Here is a 24,891-nt window from a genome sequence, read left to right as displayed (position 1 = left end):
TATAGAGCAAAAGTGGTCTATCACCTACACCTCAGTGTAGCTTCAATAGAATGGTAACAGATGGTCATGATTTGGGGGTATTGAAATTTTCCCCAAATATCTTTTAGGTTCTCCAAGAAAGAGACAGTGATATTTGACACCACTTTTTAAAAAAAAGTTATTACAATTATAGTGATGAGTTATTTTATGACCCTTTTGGTTTTGAAAACTGGGAGATCACATATGGTATAAAATCTATTTCTGTTAATTGAAACATGAAAGTGACCAGAAAAATCCATTCTCTAAACTTGCAACTCTAAGATAATTTCTGAAAAAGAGAAGGGGGCAAGAGCAAAGCATTTCCTCTTCTTATAAACCTTGAACTGAGTATGTTCCTCACTAATTATATAAGGTCCCGTGGGCCCCCAGAACTTTCCACAAGCATTTAGGTCTCTATGGCGATGTACCGTCTGCTGAAATGGAACGCGGGTGGTGAGCACAGGCACTGGGCGACCACAGGGGAAGCTCAGGCTGCAGAAAACCACTTTGAGTCTTCCTGAACGTTTAGGACTGACTGCTTGCCCTGGCCAGAATCTGCAGAACCAGCCACGGAGATTGACGTGACTGTCTCAGTCCACGTCTCCAGGAAAGTAGGCGCTCCACACCACCAGGTGGCAGCTCTGGGGGTGCAGTCGCTTCTGAAGGCTGCCTGCGATGGCACCGGTGGCTTCCTCAGGGACCTCACTTCCGTTGATACTTAAGATGTACCCTTGTCGCCCTCAGAGGGTATGACTCAGGTGAAAGGAGTCCATTTGGCCACCCCTTGGTCTCATGCAGCCGTTCAGCATTCCGGTACAAATTACACTCCAGGGCAATCGGAGGCGCCAGGGAAGGTAAGTCACCACCGGAATCTCTTAGCCTACAATGGCCATCTGTCACAAGCAGAGACTGAAAAAGAGTGACCATAACAAACTTGAGATTGAGGTTGAGTCCGATCTTTCTCATCTGAGGGTGCCCCCTCCCCTGCTCTGCTTGCATCTAGGGGCTGTATTCTTCCTTGTTGGCTTGCTGCAAATTCTTGGAAGCCTGAGACCTTTTACCATTGATTACTCCAGCACTAAGACAAGGCCCAGCACACAGTTGGTCCTCAATATATAACTCTTGGTTGAATGAAAGCTTGCAAAAATGACCACTGGTATTCAGTCTCCTTGGTGAAGTATGTTGGGCCTTGGTTCAAATCCTAAATCCCTCATAACTACTTGTTTCACTATGGCAAGTCACGTCACGCCTCTGGGTCTCATTCTGTTCCCTGTGGCAGTAGTAATAATCTCTCCATGTTTTGGCATAATCTTTATGTACTACTCTCTATATTATCCCATTGTACATTTTAGCTATTGTTATTAACCACAATCTGCTCCTCAAAGGGAATGTGGTGTGTGTGTGTATGAGAGAGAGACAGTGAGAGGTAGTTGTTATCTTGAGAATCTCTTTTCTCCGCTGAGGAGTGAAAAGCAGAGGGGCTGAGACTTAAGTGAAGGCGCTCCTTCTGCCTGTCCCTAGGTTGGGGACTAAGTTGTATGAGCACCAAAAAAGTTCATGCAGTGACAAAAAAGTTCAGACACTCTCGTTCAGAAACGAGAGGTTGCAGACTTGCCAGTTAACTCATTCTATTTGGAAATCTGGGTGGTTTGTTAGTGACTCAAATAGAATTGAGATCTGAGAAAAATGGAAATATTAAAGATCATCGTTTAACCATTTGTGGTTCGACGGAAATACAAGAGGTGCAGACATAAGGTATCACTCAGGGGTGCGTGTGTGGAGGGGCTGGGGTTTAGGAACAAGGAAAAGATTAAAGAGAGGCAGAAATACTGTCTTGGACAAAAACTAATGCTTTTTGTGAAAAGACAATGTGAATCTCTGTATAGAAGATCAAATGACAAACATGCAAGGGAACGAGTGGTAATGCCCCATTCATAAGTCACTAGATGTAAAGGAATGGTTTTGTCCCCAATGCAATACAGTACCCTACTTTTATTTATGAAATGTACAGTTTGCCATATTTGGCAAACCATGTTGACTTAACCTCTTGTGCCATTTCAAAAGAAGTTGTTAAATAATTTTGTAATTAAAAACAGAAGAATGAAAATAACTAAATCTGGTGTGCAACAGATGTATATATATGTATATGTGTATACATATATGTATATGTATATATGTATATATATATATATATATATATATGCAGTGAGTGTCAGGTGAATTATCAAACTTCGATGAACCACAGCATCTACAGAACACTTGTTGCACAAGTTACAGTGTTGGAGGGAGAGGCTTCTGTAGGGATCACACCAAGCAAAGCATGTTCAAGCTCTTTGAAAACTGAGTTTGCCTTAGGTTAAATCAGAAGTGTCTGTTGCAATTTGTGGTAGTTGGTAGAAAAGTCAATTCTGACTTCAGGGGAGCAACAGAAGGGATGTGACTTGAATGAACAAATATCTCCAGGTAACATGCTGGATAGAGGGGAGATGTATTGCTGGCAAACGAAGGGAATGAAAATAATTTTCACCCATCTTACTGGCTTAAGAACAAAGACCATTCTTAGGTACTATGAGGTGTTTGGAGAAATGGGCTTGTAGATACCACAAAGTTAATTATAGAGCTGTTTATGGCTTCAGAAAACTAGAAGCAACCTTCTATTTAACAATAAGGAAATAGTTAAGGAAATTATAGCATATACAATTGATGGAGTATTCTGTAACCAATGAAAGAGTTACAAAGAACAATTAATATGTGGGGAAATATTTATTTTATGTGAAAGTAACAACACTAAAAAGCCTCAACTATATCCAATGTGATCTTATTGTATTTAAAACAATACAGAGGAGGAAAGTAACCCAGTGAGTGAATAGTACTTATCTTTAAGTGGTATAATTGTGGCCTATATTTGTTCTCTCTCTAGACTTTTCCATATTCTCCAAGTTTCAGAAAATGAGGATATAAAAAGTATATTACTTTCATGAATCCTTTGACATTTGTTGAAGGTTTCTTTATGGCTCATTTTGTAGTTAGATCTCATAAACTTCGATATATATTGCAGAAGAACATGTGTTCTATTGGGATCAGTAGTAGTCTATTCTTACCATTTAGATAAAGCTTATTTATATTTTGCTCACATTTCTTTCGTTATTGATTTGTACAATTGAGTTATTAATTACTGAGCGAGTATGTGATGATTTCTTATAATCTGATAGTAGGTTTTGCCTGTTTCTTCCAATAGTTTTGTCAATGAAGCAATGCTGTTAGGTACATATAAGTTAGCATTGTTATATCATCCAGGTGATTAAACTTTACCTTTTTTAAAAAGACTTATTTATGCATATAGAACTGGGGTACAGACTAGAGATGCAGGGGCAGTGAGAGGATTCACCAGAGACAGATTAGGGAGCAGAACAGGCAGACTGACAAAGTACACTGCTGAGGGGAGCAGCAGGTGAGACAGAAGAGGTCTGCCACATCATGTGAGTCACCTCCCTGGCTGGGGATTGAACTCACTGAAGCAGCCTGTTGCTAGCCTAGCTTCTGTAGTGCTGTGCTTTAACCCTTTGTGCCACCAGGGAGGCCCCCCTTTTTATTTCTAATGAAGTTTTTTAATCTTAACTTTCATAGCAGTTTTTTTTCATTAGAATTTGCATAACAAATGTCAACCTTTCTATTTATGCATGTTTTTGGTGTATCTTTTGTGAAAAAATATAAGTACAATATATGATTAACTCTAATTGGTCCTTCTTTACTTTTAACTGGGCCATTTTATCTATTTAATTTATTGTAATTACAGATGAACTTCAATTTTATTATATCATAGTTCTGAGCTCTTTTGTTTGTTTTGTCTCCTTTCATATGGATTGCTCTCTCTTTCTCTATGCTTAATATAAATACTTGATCTTTCTTTAAGTGAGGCTCAGTTGATGGCAAACTGTTTTGTGTGTGTCTGACATGTCTTTATTTCTTACTTATTCTCAAGAGTTTTTACTGTAGTTACTTTCAGCATGTAGACAATAACTTCTGTCATCTGTCTTCCATTCTTATTGAGAAGTAAGCTCTCAGTATAATTATCGTTACCTTGAAGTTAATCTGTCTCTTTCTCTTATTACTTTTGGAAAACTTTCTCCTTTTAAGTGACTGTACAATAACTCTGTGATGTATCTTTTTTTGATTTTTAAAAATATTTTCTGTACCCATTTCTTAAATCCCCTGTCCCTTTCTCTCTCCCTCCTTCCTCTAATCTCAGCATCCTCACCATGTTTATTGATGTCTGCTAGTTTAGTAAGCATCATACTTAAAGTTACCCCTCTATTATGTAAATAATCAGTGTTTGTTTTTGTCATTCTAACTTACTTCATTATGGTTCCCTCCAACTCTTTCCATTTTGCTGAAAATGCCTGTAATTCATCTTTTCTATGGCTGAAATAATATTCTGTAGTGTGACTATAGCTCAATTCTTAATCCAGTCATCTATGGAAGGACATTTAAGATGCTTCCATGTCCTGCTATTGGAAAATTTGCTGCAATACACATTGATATATATATTTGCACTGATGCTTTCATATGTTTTGTATAGACACCCAAATGTGGGACTGCTGTGTTGTATAGCACCTGCATTTTTAATTTCTGAGGTAAGTCCAAATCACTTTCCCTATTGGCTGTGCCACTTTATACTTCCACCAACGGTGCAATACAGTTCCTCTTTCTCTGCATACATTCCAGCTTTTGGGGAGTATTTTTAATACTGCCATCCTCATGGGTGTGAAATTGTATCACATTGTGGTTTTAACCAGCATCTTTTATTTGAAGTGAAGATGATAATTTTTTCCCCCTTATATATCATTTGGTCTTCCAGATGCCCTTGTTGGTGAATCCATATCTTCTGTAATTTATTAACTGGGTAGCTTATTTTTTCTATTATTGAACTCTAAGTTTTTATGTAAGTTGTACTTTAACATTTGTCAGTTATGTCTGAATATTTTTTATCTCGTTCAGTAGGATGCCTTTTTAAACTTCTTGTATTTCCTTTCATTGTAAATACTTTTAAATTTGAGGTAATTGTTTATTTTTGCTTTATTTCCCTTGCCATTTGGGCTGAGTCACTTAAAACATCTTTATCATTGAAGTAATAGAACATGTTGCCAGTGTCGTCTATATATTTTATACCTGCAGGTCTTACATATAGATCATTAATTTCACTTGTAATTTATTTTTGAGGATGGTGTTAGAGAGTGATCTGGTTTCATTCTTTTGTATCTGGTTTTCCAGCACCATTTATTAAAGATATTGTCTTTTCTCCTCTGCATGGTTATAACAACTTTATCATAGGTTAGGTACTGATATATTTCTGTATATGTGGGTTTATTTCTCAGCTCTTGATTCTGTTCTATTAATCCATGTGTCCATTTTTAGTACCATGGTTTTAGAGCAGAGTTTGGTGTCAGATGATACATTACTTCCACTTCTCTCCTTTTTTTCTGAGCATGGTTTTTGCTACATTAGACTTTTTGTATTGCTCCCTATAGTTTCCCAATATAGTTTGTTCAATTCCTTTGAAAAATATTGCCAGGACTTTGATGGGGATCACATGACATTTACATGTCATTTTACGCAGGGTAGTCATTTTGCTGATATTGATTCTCCCATCCATAAGCATAGGACAAGTTTCTATTCTATTATGTGATTGAGTCCTTATTGTAATGTTTGTAGTTCTAGTTGTATGGTCCCTTTACTTCCTTAGTTAGGTACATTCCAAGGTATTTCACTGTTTTTAAGCAATTATAGAGTTTTTTTAAATTTCTATTGCTTTCTGTTTGTTGTTTGCATATAAAGAAGTTACAGATGTTTGTATATTGATTTTGTAATCTGCCACTTTGTTGTATTTATCTATAGTTTCTAGTGGTTTTTTGGTGGAATATTTAGTATTTTCTAAACAATTTCATGTCTTCTTTTGACACCTGAAATCCCTTTATTTCCTGTTTTTGTTGCATAGCTTTGCCCCAGACCCAAAATACAAAGTTAAATAGGAGTGAATATATTGGGCTTCATTTTCTTGATTCTGATCTTAAGGGAAAAGCTTTTAATCTTTTTTTTTTAATCATTAAGGATTATATTGGTTATTGTAATATGTAATCTTTATTATACTGAGATAAATTTCTTTTTTAGAATCTTTGCATACTAAATGAGTGCCAAATTTTATCAATACTTTCTCAGTATTTATTGACATTATGTTATTATTTAATCTTTACTTTTGTTTATATCATGTATTACATTGATTCATTTATGTATTTGAAACCATTCTTGCACTCCTGGGATAAATCCCAGTTGGCATATAATTCTTGTAAAATACTGTTGAATTAAATTTATTATTTTGTATATTTTTTTGCGTTGATGTTCATAGGGTTACTGAGCTATAATTTTCTGTTCATGTCCTGTTATTTGATTTCAGCATCAGGGTAATGTCAGCATTCTGAAATGTATTTGGGAACATTCACTCTTGTATTTTAAAAACAAATTGGGCAAGATGGTATTAGTTCTTGTTCAGAGGACTGACAAAATTCAAAGCTGTCTGGTCCTACAGTTTTGTTTTCATGTGTGGGTTGATAAATCCCTGCAATTTTGCTTTTCAGTGACATTTCATTTTTTTTAAAGATTTTTATTTATTTATTCATACAGAATTGGGGTACAGGCCAGAGATGCAGAGGGTGAGAGGGTTCACCAGGGACAGAGGGGGGAACAGAACCGGCAGATCGACGAAGTACACTGCTGAGGGGAGCAGCGGGCGGTGCCATGTGGACCTCCTTCGGGGCAGGCGGGGATTGAACTCATGCAGAAGTGGCTTAAGCTTCTTAATACAGTGCTTTAAACCCACTGCGCCACCAGGGAGGGCCGGCATTTCATATTTTTACTTCTATTTTTTAATGTTAATTTTATAGGCTAAGGGCTTCTACATTAGGAATCTTTTTCTTTAAGTTCTTATATATTGCTCGCCATTCTCTTCTTGATTGTCAGGTTACTACTGAAAAGTCCACTGATGTTCTATGTACCCCTTATTCCAGTGCAGTACCAGGTCTGTAAATTCTGATGTTGGTGTGTACGGTGAGTCAGCAACTGTAGTGAGTTCTTTGCATCGCCACCTCCCTCTCTTTCTCATGAGTTGCCCTGACTCAGTATCATTATAAACATTTTGCTTAAATTCTTTCTATCCTGTTCTTCTGGACCATTGTTACTGGCCTGTACTGTAATTGTCCATTTTTCCTTTAGGGGTTATTTAGACTTTTTTCTGCTGCTATCTTTTTTATTTTTATTATTGTATGGAGGAGGTGAACCTGGCATTTTTACTCTGCCCTCTTACCTAATTGGATTTACAGTTTTACTCCCCTCGGCTCCTGGAATCTGGACTGAATTTTTCATTAAATCTGGAAAATAATTATTTTTTAAAAAACATTGCCTGTAATATTTCCCTTTTTTTCTTTTTCTTTTCTTTCTTTCCTTCTTTTTTTTTTTTTTTGAAAAGATTTATTTATTTGTGCATACAGAACTTGGGTACAGGCCAGAGGCTCAGGGGCTGCAAGAGGCTTCACCAGAGACAGAGTGGGGAGCAGAACAGGCAGGTCGACGAAGTACACTGCTGAGGGGAGCAGCGGGCGGGCGGGTCAGGAGAGGTCTGCCATGTCATGTGGTCACCTCCGGGGCAGGGGGGAATCTAACTCAAGCGGAAGTGGCTTTAGCTTCTCAGTGCTGTGTTTTAACCCGCTGCGCCACCAGGGAGGGCCTCCCTTTTTTTTTTCTTTTAATTTTGAATCTAAATAGGCATTTTAAAGCACTTTTTTCCATTGTCCAGGTTTTTTGAACTCCCTGGTATTTTCTATTAAGGAAATCTCTATGTATCATTCTTTGGTTATTTTACATGTCCAGTTCTTTGTTTACCAGTTGTCTTTACAGTTGTATCTAATCTACTGTTGAATCTGTCCTTTCAGTTTTTATCATCAGTTTTTATCAGTATTCTTCATTTCTAGAAATTCAGTTGGATTTTTAAAAAATTTCGCTTAGTAATACTTTAGTCTTTTGCTTTTTCTGATATATTCAATCTTTCTATTATTTCTTCAAATATTTTGCAAAATCATTTTTATATTCTGTCAAATGTCTGAGGTATTTAATGGATCTCATTTTACTCCTATTTAAAGACACTTATTGTGTGCTTTATGACTTTTTACATTTCTTTTTTAAAAACATTTTTATTTCTTATTTTTGCATAGAAAAGCTAGGGTATAGGCCAGAGTGTTGGAGGTGGGTGGGTGTGAGAGGATTCAGCAGAGACAGAGTAGGGAACAGAACAGTTGGATCTACTGAAATACACTACTAAGGGGAACAGCATGATAGACAGGAGAAGTCTTCTGAACCATGTGGGTCACCTTCCTGGCTGGGGACAGAATTCAGGCCATAGCGGTGATAATGCTGAGACTTAACTCCTTGGCCACTAGGGAGCCCCCTTTTTATGACTTCTGAATGGAGTAATACTCTTTGAAACTACATAGAATTCTCTTAAGGTCTGGGTTGGAGGAGCGCTCCTTCAGATATGTTATATGTTTGCTTTTCTCGGGTGCCAGAGGGCAATATCTGCTTGCAATAACATTAAGTGAGATCTTCAGCTTGGGGTTTTGGGATTTTCCATGTAGTGACTTCAGGCTACAAATTATCCTGGGGTTCACCTTAAGGTTATGAAATCTCAAGGGAAATTGTAATTTTTTTTCTTTCCTCTCTGGGTTTCTACTTTTACATAGTTTTGTTCCTGACTAGAAATCTTAGTTGTTTGCACTTAGAATGAATGTTCATTCACATGCAGTGCAACAGAAGCCTATTAGCATTGCAATAATAAGATGCATCTATTCATTTTTTTGATTGTTTATATTCCTCCCCACCCACCATGAAATAACTTTTTCATGAAGGCTGTCTGAGGGGGTCAACTTTTCAGAAGGTCTGGAAATAAAATTGACAGAAATATCAGAAAGAGAAAATAATGGCCTGGTTTGTCTTCTTTCTAAATTAGGTTAGAATCAGGTTATGTCAGTTTTGCATATCCTACAACTACAGCTGAATATGCTGAGTGAATATGCTAGAAATGCTGAAGAGGTCACATAATAAACCTCTTCCACCATGGATTTCATGGATATCCAGAACACCTTACAATATAAAGGCAACTAAAATCCAATTTCAGGGAGTTGGGCATTGGAAGCCCACAAAGAGCCAAATTTTTACCTCATGTCTAAAACTCTTCATCAATCAATCATAGTTGTTGATCAATTATAAAATGGCTATAATGTCATTTAAAGTTTTTCCCTGCTTCTCTGAGAAAGGGATGTTAGAGGATAAGTACAGTATCAGAGGAAAGTAAAAATCCCCAAGCCAGGTCCTTGATATCAAAAGTCACATTAACTGCAGTGACAGTCATTTCCTGAGATCATTTTTCCCCAATGTGGGGTTCTTGGAACACCCTGGATTGAATGTGATACTCTTCAGTTCCTTTGGAGTCTGAAAATGTTGCTAGGGCGAGAGGGAGCAAAGGAACTAGGCAAAGAAGCAATAAGGACATGGATGAAGTATAAAATACTTTTTTAAAAAACAGATAGCAATTTCTTTGATGGGGTTTTTGTTTCACTTCAAGATATAGTAAGCTCTATGCAGTTTGATGGAGCCTTCTACCAGTAGCACTGCATTTCTTTGGGTTAAGATTTTGTTAAGTCACTTAAAATGGATATAGCTCTGGGACTCAAAAGCATACTGAGTAGAGAACAGCAAATTAGTGATGTTGACCATAGGAAGGGATGGATCTAGGGTGAACTGGAAAAGACTCATGCCCCCAGGGGTAGCTGCTGCTTGGTCTGACCAGCTGTTCAAATGCAGGAATGTGGCACTTGTGATTTTTTTTTAATCAGAAATGAACATTTTTATAATAAATTTAATGGTTTTTAAAGAGTTAGAAACTAAAAAAAAAAAACCAAAAAACCAAACAAAAAAACCCCCCAAAAACCAAAAAAACAAATACATAAAAGGTCAAACAAAGCCAAACAAAACACACCATGGCCTAGATTTTGTCACTGGCTTGTTATTTTCATGTTGGACTTTACTGTCCCCTTGATTCCCCCATTGTCAAAGAATTTATCACATCCTTTGTTGAAATGGAGCAGAGAGAGGGAGAAAAGAAATGTAGGGCCACTTATGCAGGGCAGTGAGTGGACAGAGAGGAGGAAAAGTGAGGTGAAAACAGAGGAGACAGTGGTGAAGCCCTGGTTAATATGAGCCTGGTAGGTGGTGGGCCAGGAAGCCCTATGGCAGCTATGTTGGATGTGAATGAACAAGTCAAATCTCACTATTTCAGGAGCTGTGACTTACCAATGTGAATCTTTTGAGTCACTTTGTCCATATGGTATTCATAAAAGAATGTAAAAAATAATTCCAGCAGGACTGTGAAGTGTCCCTGGAAGATATATAATCTCACGGTACTTATTTAAAAATAAAAATAAAATAATTGAACTGTTGTTTAAATAGATCTCAAAGACTTCTACCTGGCAATATTACTTAGTATTATTTGTTATATTAAAAATAATTTTTATTTATTTATCTATTTTAAAGATTTTTTTATGCATACAAGAGCTGTGGGAGGTGAGCCAATTCACCAGAGGCAGAGTGGGGAACAGAGCAGGCAGATCAATTGAAATACACTGCTGAGGGGAACAGCCAGCAGGTCAGGAGGGTTCTGCTGCATCATGTGGGTCAGCTCCCTGGTTGGGGATAGAACTTGTGCTGCAGTGGCTGCAGAAAGCTTCATAGTACTACACTTTTACCCCTTACACTACTAGGGAGGGCCCTAAAAGAATTTTTAAAGTAACACATATCTTGTTTAGATGGACTTGTCACCAAGCTCTGAAGGTGGGCTTTCTCTGTTGCCTCACACCTGTTCACAATATTCAGGTAATGCAGGTAGGACTGTACCTCCTTGCCTGCCTCTGGATTGATAAATGCTCTCATTTCTTTATGAGCCTGTTGAAATATCTCTTTTACACTTTCCCCAAAGGACGGCCTTTTCTTCTGGGAAGAAGAGAAATACAGAGCAAAATGGCGGCGACCTGCTGGATGTGCACCGGAAGTGGTCAGCTAGTGCTGGGGAGGACCGCGCCCTGCTTCTAGGGTTTGCTATGATGGGCTTCTCAGTCCTAATGTTCTTCCTGCTTGGAATAACCATCCTAAAGCCTTTTATACTCAGGTAAGGAACAGAGAAAGGAGACCCAGATTTCCCAATTCCGATTGGAACCAGGCACAAGGTAGAGGAGGTGAAGCTGGCTTGAGTTTCCTAGCCCCCCTGACCTTTGTTTAGGACAGAGAAGAGAGACCCACCTGTTTCCTCTTCAGTGTGTGGAGGAAAAGGTGGAGTAGCAGTGTGTGGAGGAAAAGGTGTAAGAAAGTGGGAGCTCTTCTTTTTTGCGACCCCTATTCTATTATCAAAACTATTTTTAACAACTAATCTGCCAATTAGATATTCATTTAAATAAATATTCTCCCTTGAGCATGCAAATAACCCAAGGAAGGGCTAATTTAAGCTTTCTACATAGCACACCAAAAGTTTTTTGTTTAAAAAATGTTTTGAGTTTAACATTGTCTATCTGGCACATGATATTTGCTCAAATAGTGTTAGTTTCCTTCCCTTTCTTTGCATAAACTCCTTTTTAAATGTATGCATTAACAGTAACTTATTAAATATTTAAATATAAACATGTTTAAATCTATAGCAAACTCATGATGGGAGCATTATTTTAACATTCATTTTATTATTATTATTTTGTAATATTTATTTATTTATGCATACAGAACTGGGGTACAGGCCAGAGGTGCAGGGAGAGGATTCACCAGAGACAGAGTGGGGAGCAGAACAGGCTGACTGACGAAGTAAACTACTGAGGAGTGCAATGGGCTGGTCAGGAGATGTCTGCCGTGCCATGAGGGTCACCTCTGGGGTGGAACTCATGCTGAAGTGGCTTTAGTTTCTTAGTGCTGTGCTTTAACCCACTGCGCCACCAGAAGGGCCCTTAACATTCATTTTATAAATAAGAAAGTAGAGATTCAGAAAAACCAAGTAACTTGCCCAAGGTCACACAGCCAGTGAAGAAGTGAGTTGTCATTCTGACATAAAGCTTTGTCTTCTAAATGAAGCTTGCTGTAATGAGAGGAACTGGAGTTTTGATTAGGTCAGGAAGATAAATGGTTTAATTTTGGAGAATGGCTCACACACTGACTGAGGTACTTTGTAGGAGGGCAATACTTGGTAAGTGGTAAGCAAGGGATGCTTTCCCTATCACTAGCCAAAGAACAACAGATCCATTCCCTCAAGGAATGGGAAAAAGGAAGCTGAAGGAAGAAGGGGAGGAAGAAACTGAAAGACATGAACTGGGGAAAAGGGGTAGGTGTCAACTTTTTTTTTTTTAAAGATTTATTTATTTATGCATACAGAACTGGGGTACAGACCAGAGGCTCAGGGGTGGCGAGAGGCTTCACCAGAGACAGAGTGGGGAGCAGAACAGGCAGACTGACGAAGCACACTGCTGAGGGGAGCAGCGGGCGGGTCAGGAGAGGTCTGCCACGCCATGTGGTCACCTCTGGGGCAGGCGGGAATCGAACTCATGTGGAAGTGGCTTTAGCTTCTCAATGCTGTGCTTTAACCCGCTGCGCCACCAGGGAGGGCCCGGGTAGGTGTCAACTTTTATTCATCAGATTCATCTCCTGCCATTCCTGAGTTACCATTGTTAGGACAATGATGTGAATGTCACCATCACTACAGCATACAGGCCCACTAGTAGAAGAATCCCAGGGAATTTTCTCTTTGATATTAGAGAAATTTGTTCTGCTCCTAATCAGCCAACTTCATTCAGTGAAACCTGGTACCTTAATTCACTGTGTTTTCTTCATTGTTTTGGTTATGAGGAAGCTCAGGGTTGTTTGTGGTCTGGGCCTCATAAATATCTGTCAGGAGATGGTTTGAAGATAACTTCTGCAATCTGTCACAAAACTTACTTATATTAAACATTTAACATTTCTAAGTGTTTTTGAAGCAGCTAAGTGAATGCTTAAGTCATAAATTTTCATCTCACCTTATGATTTTTTAAAAATTAATTAATGTTGACTTACAACATTGTATGATTCATGTGTATAGGATCACAAATGTTCAGATGAATGTGACCACACCACACCCACCACCAAGTCACCTATAGTTCCTTATAATAGTCCATAGTGCTCCCACCACACTTCTGTGCTATCTCGGAGAATAGTCTTCTCCACAGAAAGACATACTTTGGAGGCTTGGGTAGCTCAGACCTATGCCATTCCATTTAACGCTCATCTCTCAAAAGATAATAGATTTTGTGTACTTGTCGATAAGTGGACATAAAATGCTCAATTTTTTTTAACCCTATTCTTGGTACCACTGTTAAAGCTCTTGTATATTCCTTGTGCACAAGAAAAAGTCTTACTCTATGTACGGACTTTCTGAAATCTACCAGATTTAAACCATACTCAGTGCCACACTTGGTTAGGCTTTAGAGAGCTTAATTTCTATCACAAATAAACAGATCTAAGATGTTTTAAAAAATGTTTATTTTAAATTAATTTCGAAATTTATTTTGCTGGTGGTGGGGGAGGATGATGTCAGGATAAACTAAGAGTTCCAACAGCCACTGGGCTCAGTGGATCCTGTGACACGGGGTGAATCCAGAGGACCTCAAGGAAGACCTCAGGGAACTTATCAATAGCAAAAACATGATAGGTTTTCTAATGAGCAACTCCTTGGGAAGGAGAGTCTCTTTGGAAGGAGAGTGGGCATATAGACTTGTACCTTGTTTCTCTAACTTCTGTACCCTACCTTGACTAAAGGATGCTGTGATTGTGTTACAGGGAACCCCAATGTGAACTGGGCCACCCGTCTTGGGGCCTCACCCGCGTGCTTACAATTTAGTTGTACTGCAGGCACACACAAAAGGGTCAATAATGGGTTTATTTACAAAAGAGGAAAAGAAAAAGAAACAACTGGAATGTCGTACTGGCTGGGCTGACTTGGAGCCCTGGTAACAAACTAACTGAAAGCCCCAAGTCAAGTGGTCTAGAGAGCCGTTTCCCAAGTAAGATAGTGAGAGACGCAATGGTGCCCTATTTATCCCCCAATGTCCCAGAATGCCTGCTTAGCTCTGCCCTTGGGTCCCTGCAGTTCTCTCCCTAGTATTGCCGGGAGTTGTAATTTCCAATCACTGGAGGGAGTGGAGTCCAGAAAGCTGGAGTAGGGGATGGAATCCACAAGACTCTGCAGAGTTCCTTTATAGGACATCCTTCTCCTTAACAGTTGGACTCCTTCCAAAGGTACTTTTCAATAGCCAGTGGGTGCATCTTGAGATGATGAGGCATAAGAGAGATTTCTGAGTGTGTATGAATCTTGGTTGAGTATTTAAGTGAGTACAGTTTAGAGTGTGGTTATCCAGATACTTGCATCTTAAATACTGTTAAATACATGGATTCCTGAGCTTCAGCTCAGATCACTGGAACCAAATATCTGGGAGCTAAGACATAGAATCCACAGTTTAAAAAATTCATTGGAAAGAACCCTCGTGGATATACAATTTGAGAACCACTGAGTTTTTCTGTTAAGATTGGAGAGGGAACTTGGGGGTTTACTGCTGGTTATTCCTATCTTAATGTCCTTGAGCTCTTTAGTCAATATGTGCTTTCAGTAATGGTCTTGTTTCACTTTGATATAGACAAAAGCTTTGGATTTCCAAGTTAGAAATATAGAACTAAATTTTCATTCATTTTTTCCAATTGAAGCACTCAGCGAGAAGAATCAAATTGCACTATCATCCACACACAAATCACGGATCATTGGATGGCCTGTGCCTTCACCTGTGGGGTGGACTGCAGAGGTCAGGGCAAGTACCCATGCCTTCAGGTGTTTGTGAACCTTACCCATTCAGGTCAGAAAGTTCTCCTTCATTATAATGAAGAGGCTGTACAGATAAACCCTAAGGTAATGTAAAGTAAAATTGATATAGTTAAAGAGTTCTAATATAGCTACCTTTTGTTGCAGACTGTCCCTGGCAGGGTGCAATAGCCAGGAACAGTTCTAAGGGGAAACCTACCTCCTTCCAGTGAAGTGTTTGAGCAGTAGTCAAATGAGGATAAATGAAGCAAAAATAATTTTTTTTCCAGAAAAAAATTCGGTGCATAGACAGGCAAAAAATTATTTTCATTTTACAAATAGTTGTCTGGAGTTTACAGGCTGAGGCAAAGAACACAGGATTTATTAATGGAGGTCCCACTCTCCATCACATCAAAAATGTGAATATGTACTTACAACCCACTTTAAATAACTTTTTTTTTGAATTTTTTATTGTTATATATATATTTTTTATTTTATAACAGTTTATTTTTACATCATTTTGTACATTTTTTCCATCTCAATTGTCACTTTAAATAACTATTCTTAATAAAAAATGTAAATTATTATTATAACTTTGATTTTAACCAGTTATTCAATGGTTCATATGAGTGAAAGTTTACATTTCCACCGTATGATGAACTTGAGTTTTACCAGGTTAGTTGACATTCTACACCTTGTTGTTTTTACTTAGCTCCTAATTTCCATCTGTTGATTTCTGGACTCTATTTTGGATGCATTATTATTATTTTTTAAAGATTTATTTATTTGTGCATACAGAACTGTGGTGCAGGGAAGAGTTGCAGGGGCAGTGAGAGGATTCACCAGAGACAAAGTGGGGAGCAGAACAGGCTGACTGACAAAGTACACTGCTGAGGGGAGCAGCAGGAAGGTCAGGGGAGGTCTGCCACACCATGTAGATCACCTACAGGGCGGGGATCGAACTCATGCTGAAATGCTTTAGCTTCTTAGTGCTGTGTTTTAACCATCTGCGCCACCAGGGAGGGCCCTGATGCGTTACTTTTAAGGTCTCAAACATTTTTGTAGGCCTTGGCATAGTGTCTCAGGTATCTAGTGGATGTGGTAAAAACCTGAAATTATATTGAAAAAAAAAAAAACTCACCAACTGATAGAGCTCCTTCCTCCCCCACTTCCGCCTCCCAGGAATTGTGTCAGACTATGTAGGGCCCCCTCTGTGGGCCTAAGGTAAAAACTTCAATATGCTAATCTTAGGGAAAGATTTCACTATTGGTAAACCAGACACAGACCATAGAGGCATTATGTACTAGGTGTGGAAAGCATACAGAAAGCTCAATAAATATTTGTTGATTGGCCAAATGGATTTATTGAATTGCTGTTAAGGAAGATGGAGGACCTGCAAGTGGGGAGGAGTATGATCTTTATGAATGTGGTCACTACCTCTTCTGAAACATGTTTAGGATTCCTTTCCACACCCCTGTTTCGTGCCTGGAAATGGCTAAGTCACTGTGCCCTCCTGCCAACCCTTCCCATGAACAATCTATAGGTTTTAGCACCTTCTGAGATAGAAACTCCCCCTTAACAGTTTCAATTTGAAGCTAAATTCAGACTGAAAATTTTTGTTTAAATGTTTGGTATAAGGGGTCATGACTTCATCCCTCTTCCTCCTCCATATTCCTAGTGCTTTTACACACCTAAATGCCACCGAGATAGGAAGGATTTGCTCAACAGTGCTCTGGACATAAAGGAATTCTTCGACTACAAAAATGGAACCCCCTTTTCATGCTTCTACAGTCCAGACAGACAACCCGAAGACGTCATTCTCATAAACAAGTATGACCAAATGGTTATCTTCCACTGTCTGTTTTGGCCGTCACTGACTCTGCTAGGTGGCGCTCTGATTGTTGGCATGGTGAGATTAACGCAGTACCTGTCTCTACTATGTGAAAAATATAGTTCGGTACACAGCGATGAGGTAGGTGGCAAAGTATCCTATATGGAACAGCATCGACTCAAACTGTTGAATGTGGGAAGGAGCAAAGGAAGAAGTAGAGGTATCCTTAAGTGGTGGCCAAATTAAAGTCCTGGCCTTCAGATACCTGCAGTTCTGTATTGGAGGTCCTAATTATTTATGCCTTATTGCTAACTGACCAATTAGAGGCAATTAAAGTATGATATTTCATGTAGAAAGAAAAATTCTGAAAAGCCCTGTACTATACATTCTATTTATTCTAGAAAGAGATACACATTCACTGTCCTTTCTACTCAATATTTTTCTGGTTCAAATGAGATTTCATATTACTTAATTCTAAAAATTGAGACATTTGTTTATAATGCTGTGTATGATTTAAAGGTACAGGATGACACCCTTGAGGTGTATGTTACTAACCACACCCACCACCAAGACACCCACAGTCCTCCACCATTTCCATAAGAACCAAGGAAATACTTTTTATTATCACATGACAAAGGGGGCTCAAGGTAGCTGCATTTTATCTAATTTCAGTTATGGCTAGAAGCTGTCAATGAGGAAATAAATGATAAGTTTATCTAAACCTGAACAGTGATCTGCCTAGTTTATGCAATTTGATAGTTAGCATTAAAATGTTTCTCAGAAAAACCCTTAATGAAGAACAAAAACATTAATTCATTATAGGCAGATAATGATCTGTTAATTTTAGAAAATGTGGGCCTAACATTTTCTAACTGATGATAAAGGAAAAAAACTTCTGCTCTGAAAATTCACTAAGTTTAGAGATATTTGTGCTTAACCTTGCCATGTTCCATGTAATTTTTCTTCCAGCAACACTTTATTTATACTTTCTATAAGCTCATTTTATTCTTTGTGTACATTCTGGTGGGAATGGGCGAGATGACTAGAAATGTATTTTGAAATAGGAAGAAATTGTAGTTGTTAGAATTTAACATTTTCAGATAATCCACAGTGTAGGAAAATCCCATATGGAATGTTAACAATAATAGTTCAGTCAGTTAATCATGGCTACTAAATAATCAAAGACTCTCCCAAGAAATGCTTTCCAGATTAATTATACTGAAGATAGGAGTTGAAAACTTCTGAAAACCAATGTGCCTCAAATTATCTTAAAATTTTGTTAAAAAACTTATCATGGACAATAAACTCTGACTTTTGAAGCATCTTTTCTTTTATATGTAATCATACCAGAAACTTTGATTCTAAGTCGATTTCATTTTATGAACTAATTTCAAGTCACCAATTACCAAATAAACTGAATAAAATTAAATAGACAATGTTGACTTGACCTGTAATAAACAATTTTGGTGTTTCTTCTCTTTTTACTGTAATATTTGGGAGAACATGTGTCTCAGAGTAGGATTTACTTTAATTTGTTGCCAATAATTACAATTTTAAATATGTACCCTTTGGCAATTCAGTTGAATTGCACACCTCTCTTCTCATCTATAAAATGTAGATTAGCTCTTCTTTGGTGGTGTTAATTTATGGAGTGGACAGGATAGAGTGAGACACTTGGCTTACTTCCTGGCACCTGACTGAAGTGATAAAAGAAACATCTTTTGTTAAATTTTGATATTTGGCAACTTTATCCCTCTTCTGGGAGAAAAAGAAATGAAATGAAATGAAATGAAAGGAAATGAAATCAGTACGGGGAAGAGATAGCTACTGTCCCCTGCCCAGACACACAAAAGAAAAAATACTGCATTTCACTTACAGGTGGCATCAAAAAAGACACTTAGAAGCAGATGGTGGTTACCAGGGATGGGAAAGTTGGGGAGATGTTAAAGGATACAAGGCCTTCAATTACAAGGTAACTACGTAGAGACTTAGTGTGAAGCTTAGTGACTAATGTCAATAATACTGTACTGAATACTAGAGATTTGCAAGCTCGCATCTCATGCACACAGTGACTGTGATGTGCCTCATTGGTGTGACTGTTGTAAATCATCTGTTTTGTATATGGATACTGTATATCACATCATCATGCATATTCCTTATATATGCAATTATGGAAATAAAAGGTACACATTAGTGTATTTTTTATACATGGTAAAAAAATAAATAAACTCAGCCTTGCTATCTTTCACTGGAGAACTAGTGTAGCGACTATGATGGGGTGATGCAGGTCAGAATTCCTTTCCACCTTAATTTGGCTAAAGATAATATGCATTTATGTCTAGAAGTAATGTTTACAAAGTTACAAAGTTATTTTGCCTGTCCAAGATTTCCTTGCAATGAAACATATGTATGCAAACACATATCAAATCATGCTGCAAATTGAATTTCAGTAGTTTTCTTAAATTAAGGAACCTCTCTATTTTTAGTAAGTTTGACACCCCTTTAACAATATACAAATTCTTGAGACTCTTCTAACACATTAAAATCATTAATTTGTTAGGATACCATACCCTAAAGTGTATGGATTTGGCCAATAAACAAAACTTAAGTAATTATTTCATGTTAATTGCTTAGAAGTGCTAAGTACTGATGCCCATGTACATAAGTGGTCAAAGAAAAATCTGGACTTCTTTCACAAAGCTTATGATAAGTGAAAGCAAAATCAGTTTGCGTTTAACCTAACTTCACTTTTAGGTTTTGGTCTTCAACTGACTGAAAAGGCATTCACACCAAAATAAAGACATTGATACGTGTACCTGTATACATATATTTCTGCTTAAAATACAAGTATATAATTCTTTGTGCATAAAGGAAGATAATATTTAAACAGGTTATTTCTCTAATCACTTTACTGGGGCCGAAAAACTGGGTTTTAAGACATCATAGTTTCGGGTTTTCAATAATTATTCTTGGTCATTATTGATAAGAACTCAAATTCAGTTAAATTTTGATTAGTCACACAGGTTCGCTTGTAAGTATTCAAAATAAATGGCAACATATAATCATCACAGTTTTGTTTGTTTAAAATATAGTACACTAAGGATTGGTTGGACACAAAATTATTATTATTATTATTTTTTAATAAACAGCGTGATGTTACAGACTGCAAAGTTAAGGAAAAGCAGACATTGACAGTTTCTGATGAGCACAAACAATAAGTGCAGCCACAGGCCAAACGTCTTGCCAAGGACGGCAAGACTGGGAAGAGGTCTTATAGAGACACTATTATTCTATATCCTCAGCACAGTAACACATGCATCTTGCTGTGTCAAATACTTTTCGGGCTATCATTAAAAGAACATTTAAAAACATTTTCCTCCTAACTAATGCAGTACACCACAGGACTTCAGTTCATTGAATAACAAAATAAAGAGAAATAGATTTGCTACAATAAATGGGGCTAAGAAGACTGATGGGAGTTCCTTTTTGAAGCTTCCAAAGTCGACATATGTTGTATTAGTAGTCTTCTTTTTGTAGTGCCACTTCCTCATGGTATTCAAGTGTCATGCTATGCCCCACAAGGACATATACTTTCAGACTTTATTCAACCAAGTCCAAGGACCAACTCTCATGGAAACCATTAATTGTTTTTCAAACTTAGTTTCCAAAACCAAAAACATTTCCCAAAATCTGATATTGGCCAACCTCTCCAACCACTTTTTTAGCAATAGAAATTAAATCTGAAGGGCTTTTTCTTAAAGAAATCAAAAGATGACCAATTTGTAAATTCATATAACAACTAAGGAGTTTGCTCTTATGAGTGATATTTTGAGAAAATGTAAAACAGTGATGATTTTCAGTCTCCTTGCTAGCTTGGGTTTAACAAATACAAGTCACCTAAAAATATACTGGCTCTTAGCAAAACCACAAAATCATTGTAGTGACAGATAAAAGTAAGTTTCATAAACTTAATTGGCTTACAAAGTGCATTAAAATCCCTCCCATACTTAGTAACATGAAGAATGGGGTCTCCTATTGGTAGTGAAAATTAGTTACCTAACTCCACTAAATGTGCAATGGATTGATTTTACTTCCTGGTCCACCTCCCTCCACCAACTGACACTCTGTGTGTAGCTGTGTGAAAATTAAGTCAGAAAATTTCTTGAAGGCTCATCAGGGTTACTTTATACTAGAAGTGTGGCTGTAATATTAACATACCTAAAACAAAGCAAAGGAAATGGCGCTGCCCTGGTAAAAAGGAAGTGCAAAACATTAACCAAATGGAATATTTGAATGAGACCAGCTGACTTAAAAGCCAACACCCCAAATTTGGGACATTCCCAATAAAAACTAAACTCTTCTGAATTTTAGAACCTTGATGTTCATGAGGTGTCTCTTGACGAGGTCAAGCAAGCAGTGCATATGCAAACAGAAATGTGTACAAATATATACACACCAACTTCATTAATAATGAATGAGAGAGAACAAAACTAACTTCAAATGCTGAGCCTAGTACCTTGAACCTCCTGGCAGAATAATCCTTTCCACATGACTGCAGCAAAGATTTTAGTTTAGCCAAAAGAACATTCCTTTACTATCGCCACTGTTATCAAAAACAGGGCATGACAGCTGACTATGTAAGTCTAAAATACAGTCCTCTGAGGATGTCTGTGATGTCAGAATCTGAAGTCATCAACTGTGATTCACTTATCTTTTCCCTTATTAACCTCCTGAGATAGTGTCACTGATTTAATTTTATCAGGACCATCACTATCTCCAGCTAAACCCCACAGTCTTTTTCAGAAAGTGAAAACAAGTTTTAAAAGAAAAGAAAAAAGGCTTCCCAGGCCATGGTATGTAATATACATTTACAATTTTTAATGTAACAGTTAAAAAATAAAAATGGTTTGCTTATAGTTTAAAAAACAGCCCAGCTGTATTATTCTGTCACCAAGAATTATTATCTGAGGATCCTGTAATTGCTGAATTTTAAAGTTCAGCTTTCACAATCCCATCTTTGATGAAAAGCTAATTCCCTCATGGTTTGCACAATATAGTCTCACAACTTGCAGCCTTCTCTTAGTGCCCCATGTGAGCAGCATGGATATAAAGAATGCAGTCCATTCAAACAACTCTCCTGTGCTGCCCCGTCCCTCCACATTGCCCTCTTCAAAATCATCTGAAGTATGAAAGTTGCTTTTAAATAGAAGCACCACAATCTATTAACACCGCATATGGCCTTTACGTTGAAATATTTTAGTGATGTCTTTGACATCAAAATCAATTTTTGAGGTGGATTCTGAGGGTGTGGGTCCAGCCCAGGTCTGCAGTGTGTCCAGACATATAAACAAAAGGAACTTACAATATTCAGAAAAAGTTAACCCGCTTGCTTTAAAATAATGTTGGCAATTAAATTTCTTCAAAGAGTTGGCAAGCATGGGCTACTGGTCAGAATAGAAATTAAATGGATTTACAAAATCATGAAGAAACAAATCCAAGTTTATATGCTGTGAAATTTCCATGATGTCTTTAAAATAAGATAGGCTGTTCATATTTTTTAAACAATGCCAAACAACTCAATTTTTGATTGGAAAAAAGAATACAGATGGACTGTGTTTTACCTATGTGAAAATCAGGAATTCATTTAAAATAAAATCCCAAAGGGTATATACAAGTCATTGATTATTTTCCTGATTAATAAGAACTACACTTTACACAAAATACTTTGTCAGCAGCTGTTTTCATCAAAAAACCAATAGTCATATTTTCACAGTTGAAAAAGTTACACATTAAAATATTTTACAATTCATTGTATATTCATCAGGTTCCCATTTCCTAAAGGGCTTGTAATATAAAGCAGATTAGAAGGGAAAACCTCAAAGTTGATTGCTTTGATGCTAAGTTTTACAGAAGACACTAAGAACCACAAAAGGTTTAGGTTCTATTTTAAAATAGTGACCAAATTCCATTCATCTTTAAAAAATCCAATTAGAAACATATTTAAAAAAAAATTCCACAATATGATTAACAGATTTCAAATTAACAGCAGTCTAAAATCTTCAAAATAAACAATTTGTACAGCTGAAATGATTAAAAAGTTAAAGCATGATTTTCAAAGAGTTGATTATTTTTTGCTAAAATGTGTTCAAAATTAGGCTTTATTTTCTTTAAGCCTGCTTTTCTTTTTCCTCCACAACTATCATTGAAGGAAATTTTTCTCAAGTGCCTAGATGAAACTGTAGAGTCCACAGTCAGTCACATACCACATTTAATGACAAGGATGGTCAGGTAGCTGATTTGCGGGATTTGATTTGGGAGACTGAAACCCAGAGTGGCTGTATGATCATTGATCTGAAATGCTCCTCACCCGTGCACATTCAGTTCAATTTTTTGGTTCTTTGCTTTCTGAGTATGGCCTTTCCTTTTGTCCCTTACTTTTAAGGTAGTTTCCTTAAGCTCTGCTTGAACTGGTTTAAATTTTACTTTCGTTTCTAATTAAATCACTGTCTATATACTTATGAAATAATAACTATTTAAACCATTAATTTGGCTGTGGCAACACTTGAAAATAAATGTAAATGATGAAATAAGCTTGTGTTTTGTATTTTAATGATGGAGAGGTCCCAGGGGAAAGGGGGGACAGATATCTCTGGATTGAGGTGAAAAGTATAAAAATTGTATAAATTTTGTGCAAGGAAGCACAAGGCTTTTTGGCACTGGAATAAAACATAGTTCTCTCTAAAATCTCTTTGTCCTCCATCAATGTTTCAGACTTGTGTACCATTTCACTGAGTTGTCTTGTAATCAATCCCTGTTACAGAAAAGACTGGGACAGTGTGGATTAACTGAGTATATCTAAAAGACCCAAGATGTTAATCATGAAGTTTTAATAAATCTTCTGTATCAGCAAAAGAATTTTTCTGGTTTCCTACTTAAAATGGAGTTTAACTCTTCATTATTCCAAGACAGTTTACAGAAATAAGTTCCTTTAATCTTCAAATTTATTTTTCTTGTTGGCAATATTATATACAGGCTTTAGTGAAGTACCTAAATCTCCAAAAATGATGCCCTTTAAGGGTCCTAAAATAGCCAAATACTAAAAGTATCTGTATTAGAGTCCCCTGTTCACAATTCAAGACTTCTACTATAGGTAACTGATTTCATTAATGGATAGTTTTTAAAGTGATGCTGTTTTTACTAGAGTATACAATGTGCACTTTTATAAAGTATTCCGATAATATGCCTAATCTAGAAAACTGTCAGTAAATTATTGCACTTTTTCTGGTGTGGCACCTGGACATTTGCTAAAGCTATTTACTAAGACATTAATCATTCATTTCAAATACTGAGTAAAATATCAGATTCTATAATGATGACTAGCATTAGACCCTATGTCTTGGGTTAATGTCTTCAAAATGTTTAAGAAACGTATCCTGTGCTTAAATGCAATTTAACAAAGTTGGAGAGTGAGTCCTGACCACTTGGAAATGGAACATGATCTTAAAACAGTTTAAAGGTTCTACTTTTATTACTGAGCTATTGGATAAATAGCCTAAAAAGGTAAAAGTTCATGTTTTCTATTCCCCCATATTATGAAGTATTATTCATGAGCATACCTCGACAGAGGGATTTAAGCAATCAGGAAGATACTCTAAGTTGTGTTAATTTTGGTAACTATTTCATATGACTGACACATTCTCAACTATAAAACAGGATGGAAGATGGTGGATTTATGTGAAAACATAAAGAAGTAAGTGGAAAGGAGATAAACTTTAATCTGTTCTCCTTAAGTAGTTAGTTACACACTAGGTATAAATGGGATGGTGCCTGAGCCTCACCCACAGACCAAGAGAAAAGCTGACCATGCTGCTATGAACAATAAAAATTTGGGGTGCAAAACAATGCATGACTATGGGACAGATCATGTAAATAAAGAATATATATTAATGATAGTTTCTATAATATAAATAGCCTTTAATAAAAAAAATAATCTTTTTAATAACATTAATACTCAGTTCTATTTTCTGGAAAACATGCATGAAAAATGTATTCAATTGCAAAAGGAGAGAAAAAAAATCAACCTAAT

General features: G+C 37.0%; 1 protein-coding gene across 2 annotated transcripts; it reads left to right on the top strand.

Moving 5' to 3' along the window:
- Positions 1-810: 810 nt before the first annotated feature.
- Positions 811-24,779, top strand: KCNMB3 (potassium channel subfamily M regulatory beta subunit 3). Of its 2 annotated transcripts, none has more exons than XM_004674985.2 (4): positions 811-872; positions 11,096-11,284; positions 14,884-15,082; positions 19,955-24,779. In XM_004674985.2, the coding sequence occupies exons 1-4, from the start codon at positions 811-813 to the stop codon at positions 20,021-20,023; spliced, it is 519 nt and encodes a 172-aa protein (XP_004675042.1). In that variant the 3' UTR covers positions 20,024-24,779. The 2 variants fall into 2 exon arrangements, with proteins under 2 accessions (XP_004675042.1, XP_004675041.1); XM_004674984.2 differs by having other exon boundaries at positions 16,653-24,779.
- The last annotated feature ends 112 nt before the right edge of the window (positions 24,780-24,891 follow it).

The sequence above is a fragment of the Condylura cristata genome, unplaced genomic scaffold (assembly GCF_000260355.1).
Source record: "Condylura cristata isolate star-nosed mole 26May11 unplaced genomic scaffold, ConCri1.0 scaffold00003, whole genome shotgun sequence".
In the NCBI taxonomy this organism is placed as follows: Eukaryota; Metazoa; Chordata; class Mammalia; order Eulipotyphla; family Talpidae; genus Condylura; species Condylura cristata.
This window is presented reverse-complemented; position numbering and strand designations above follow the sequence as displayed.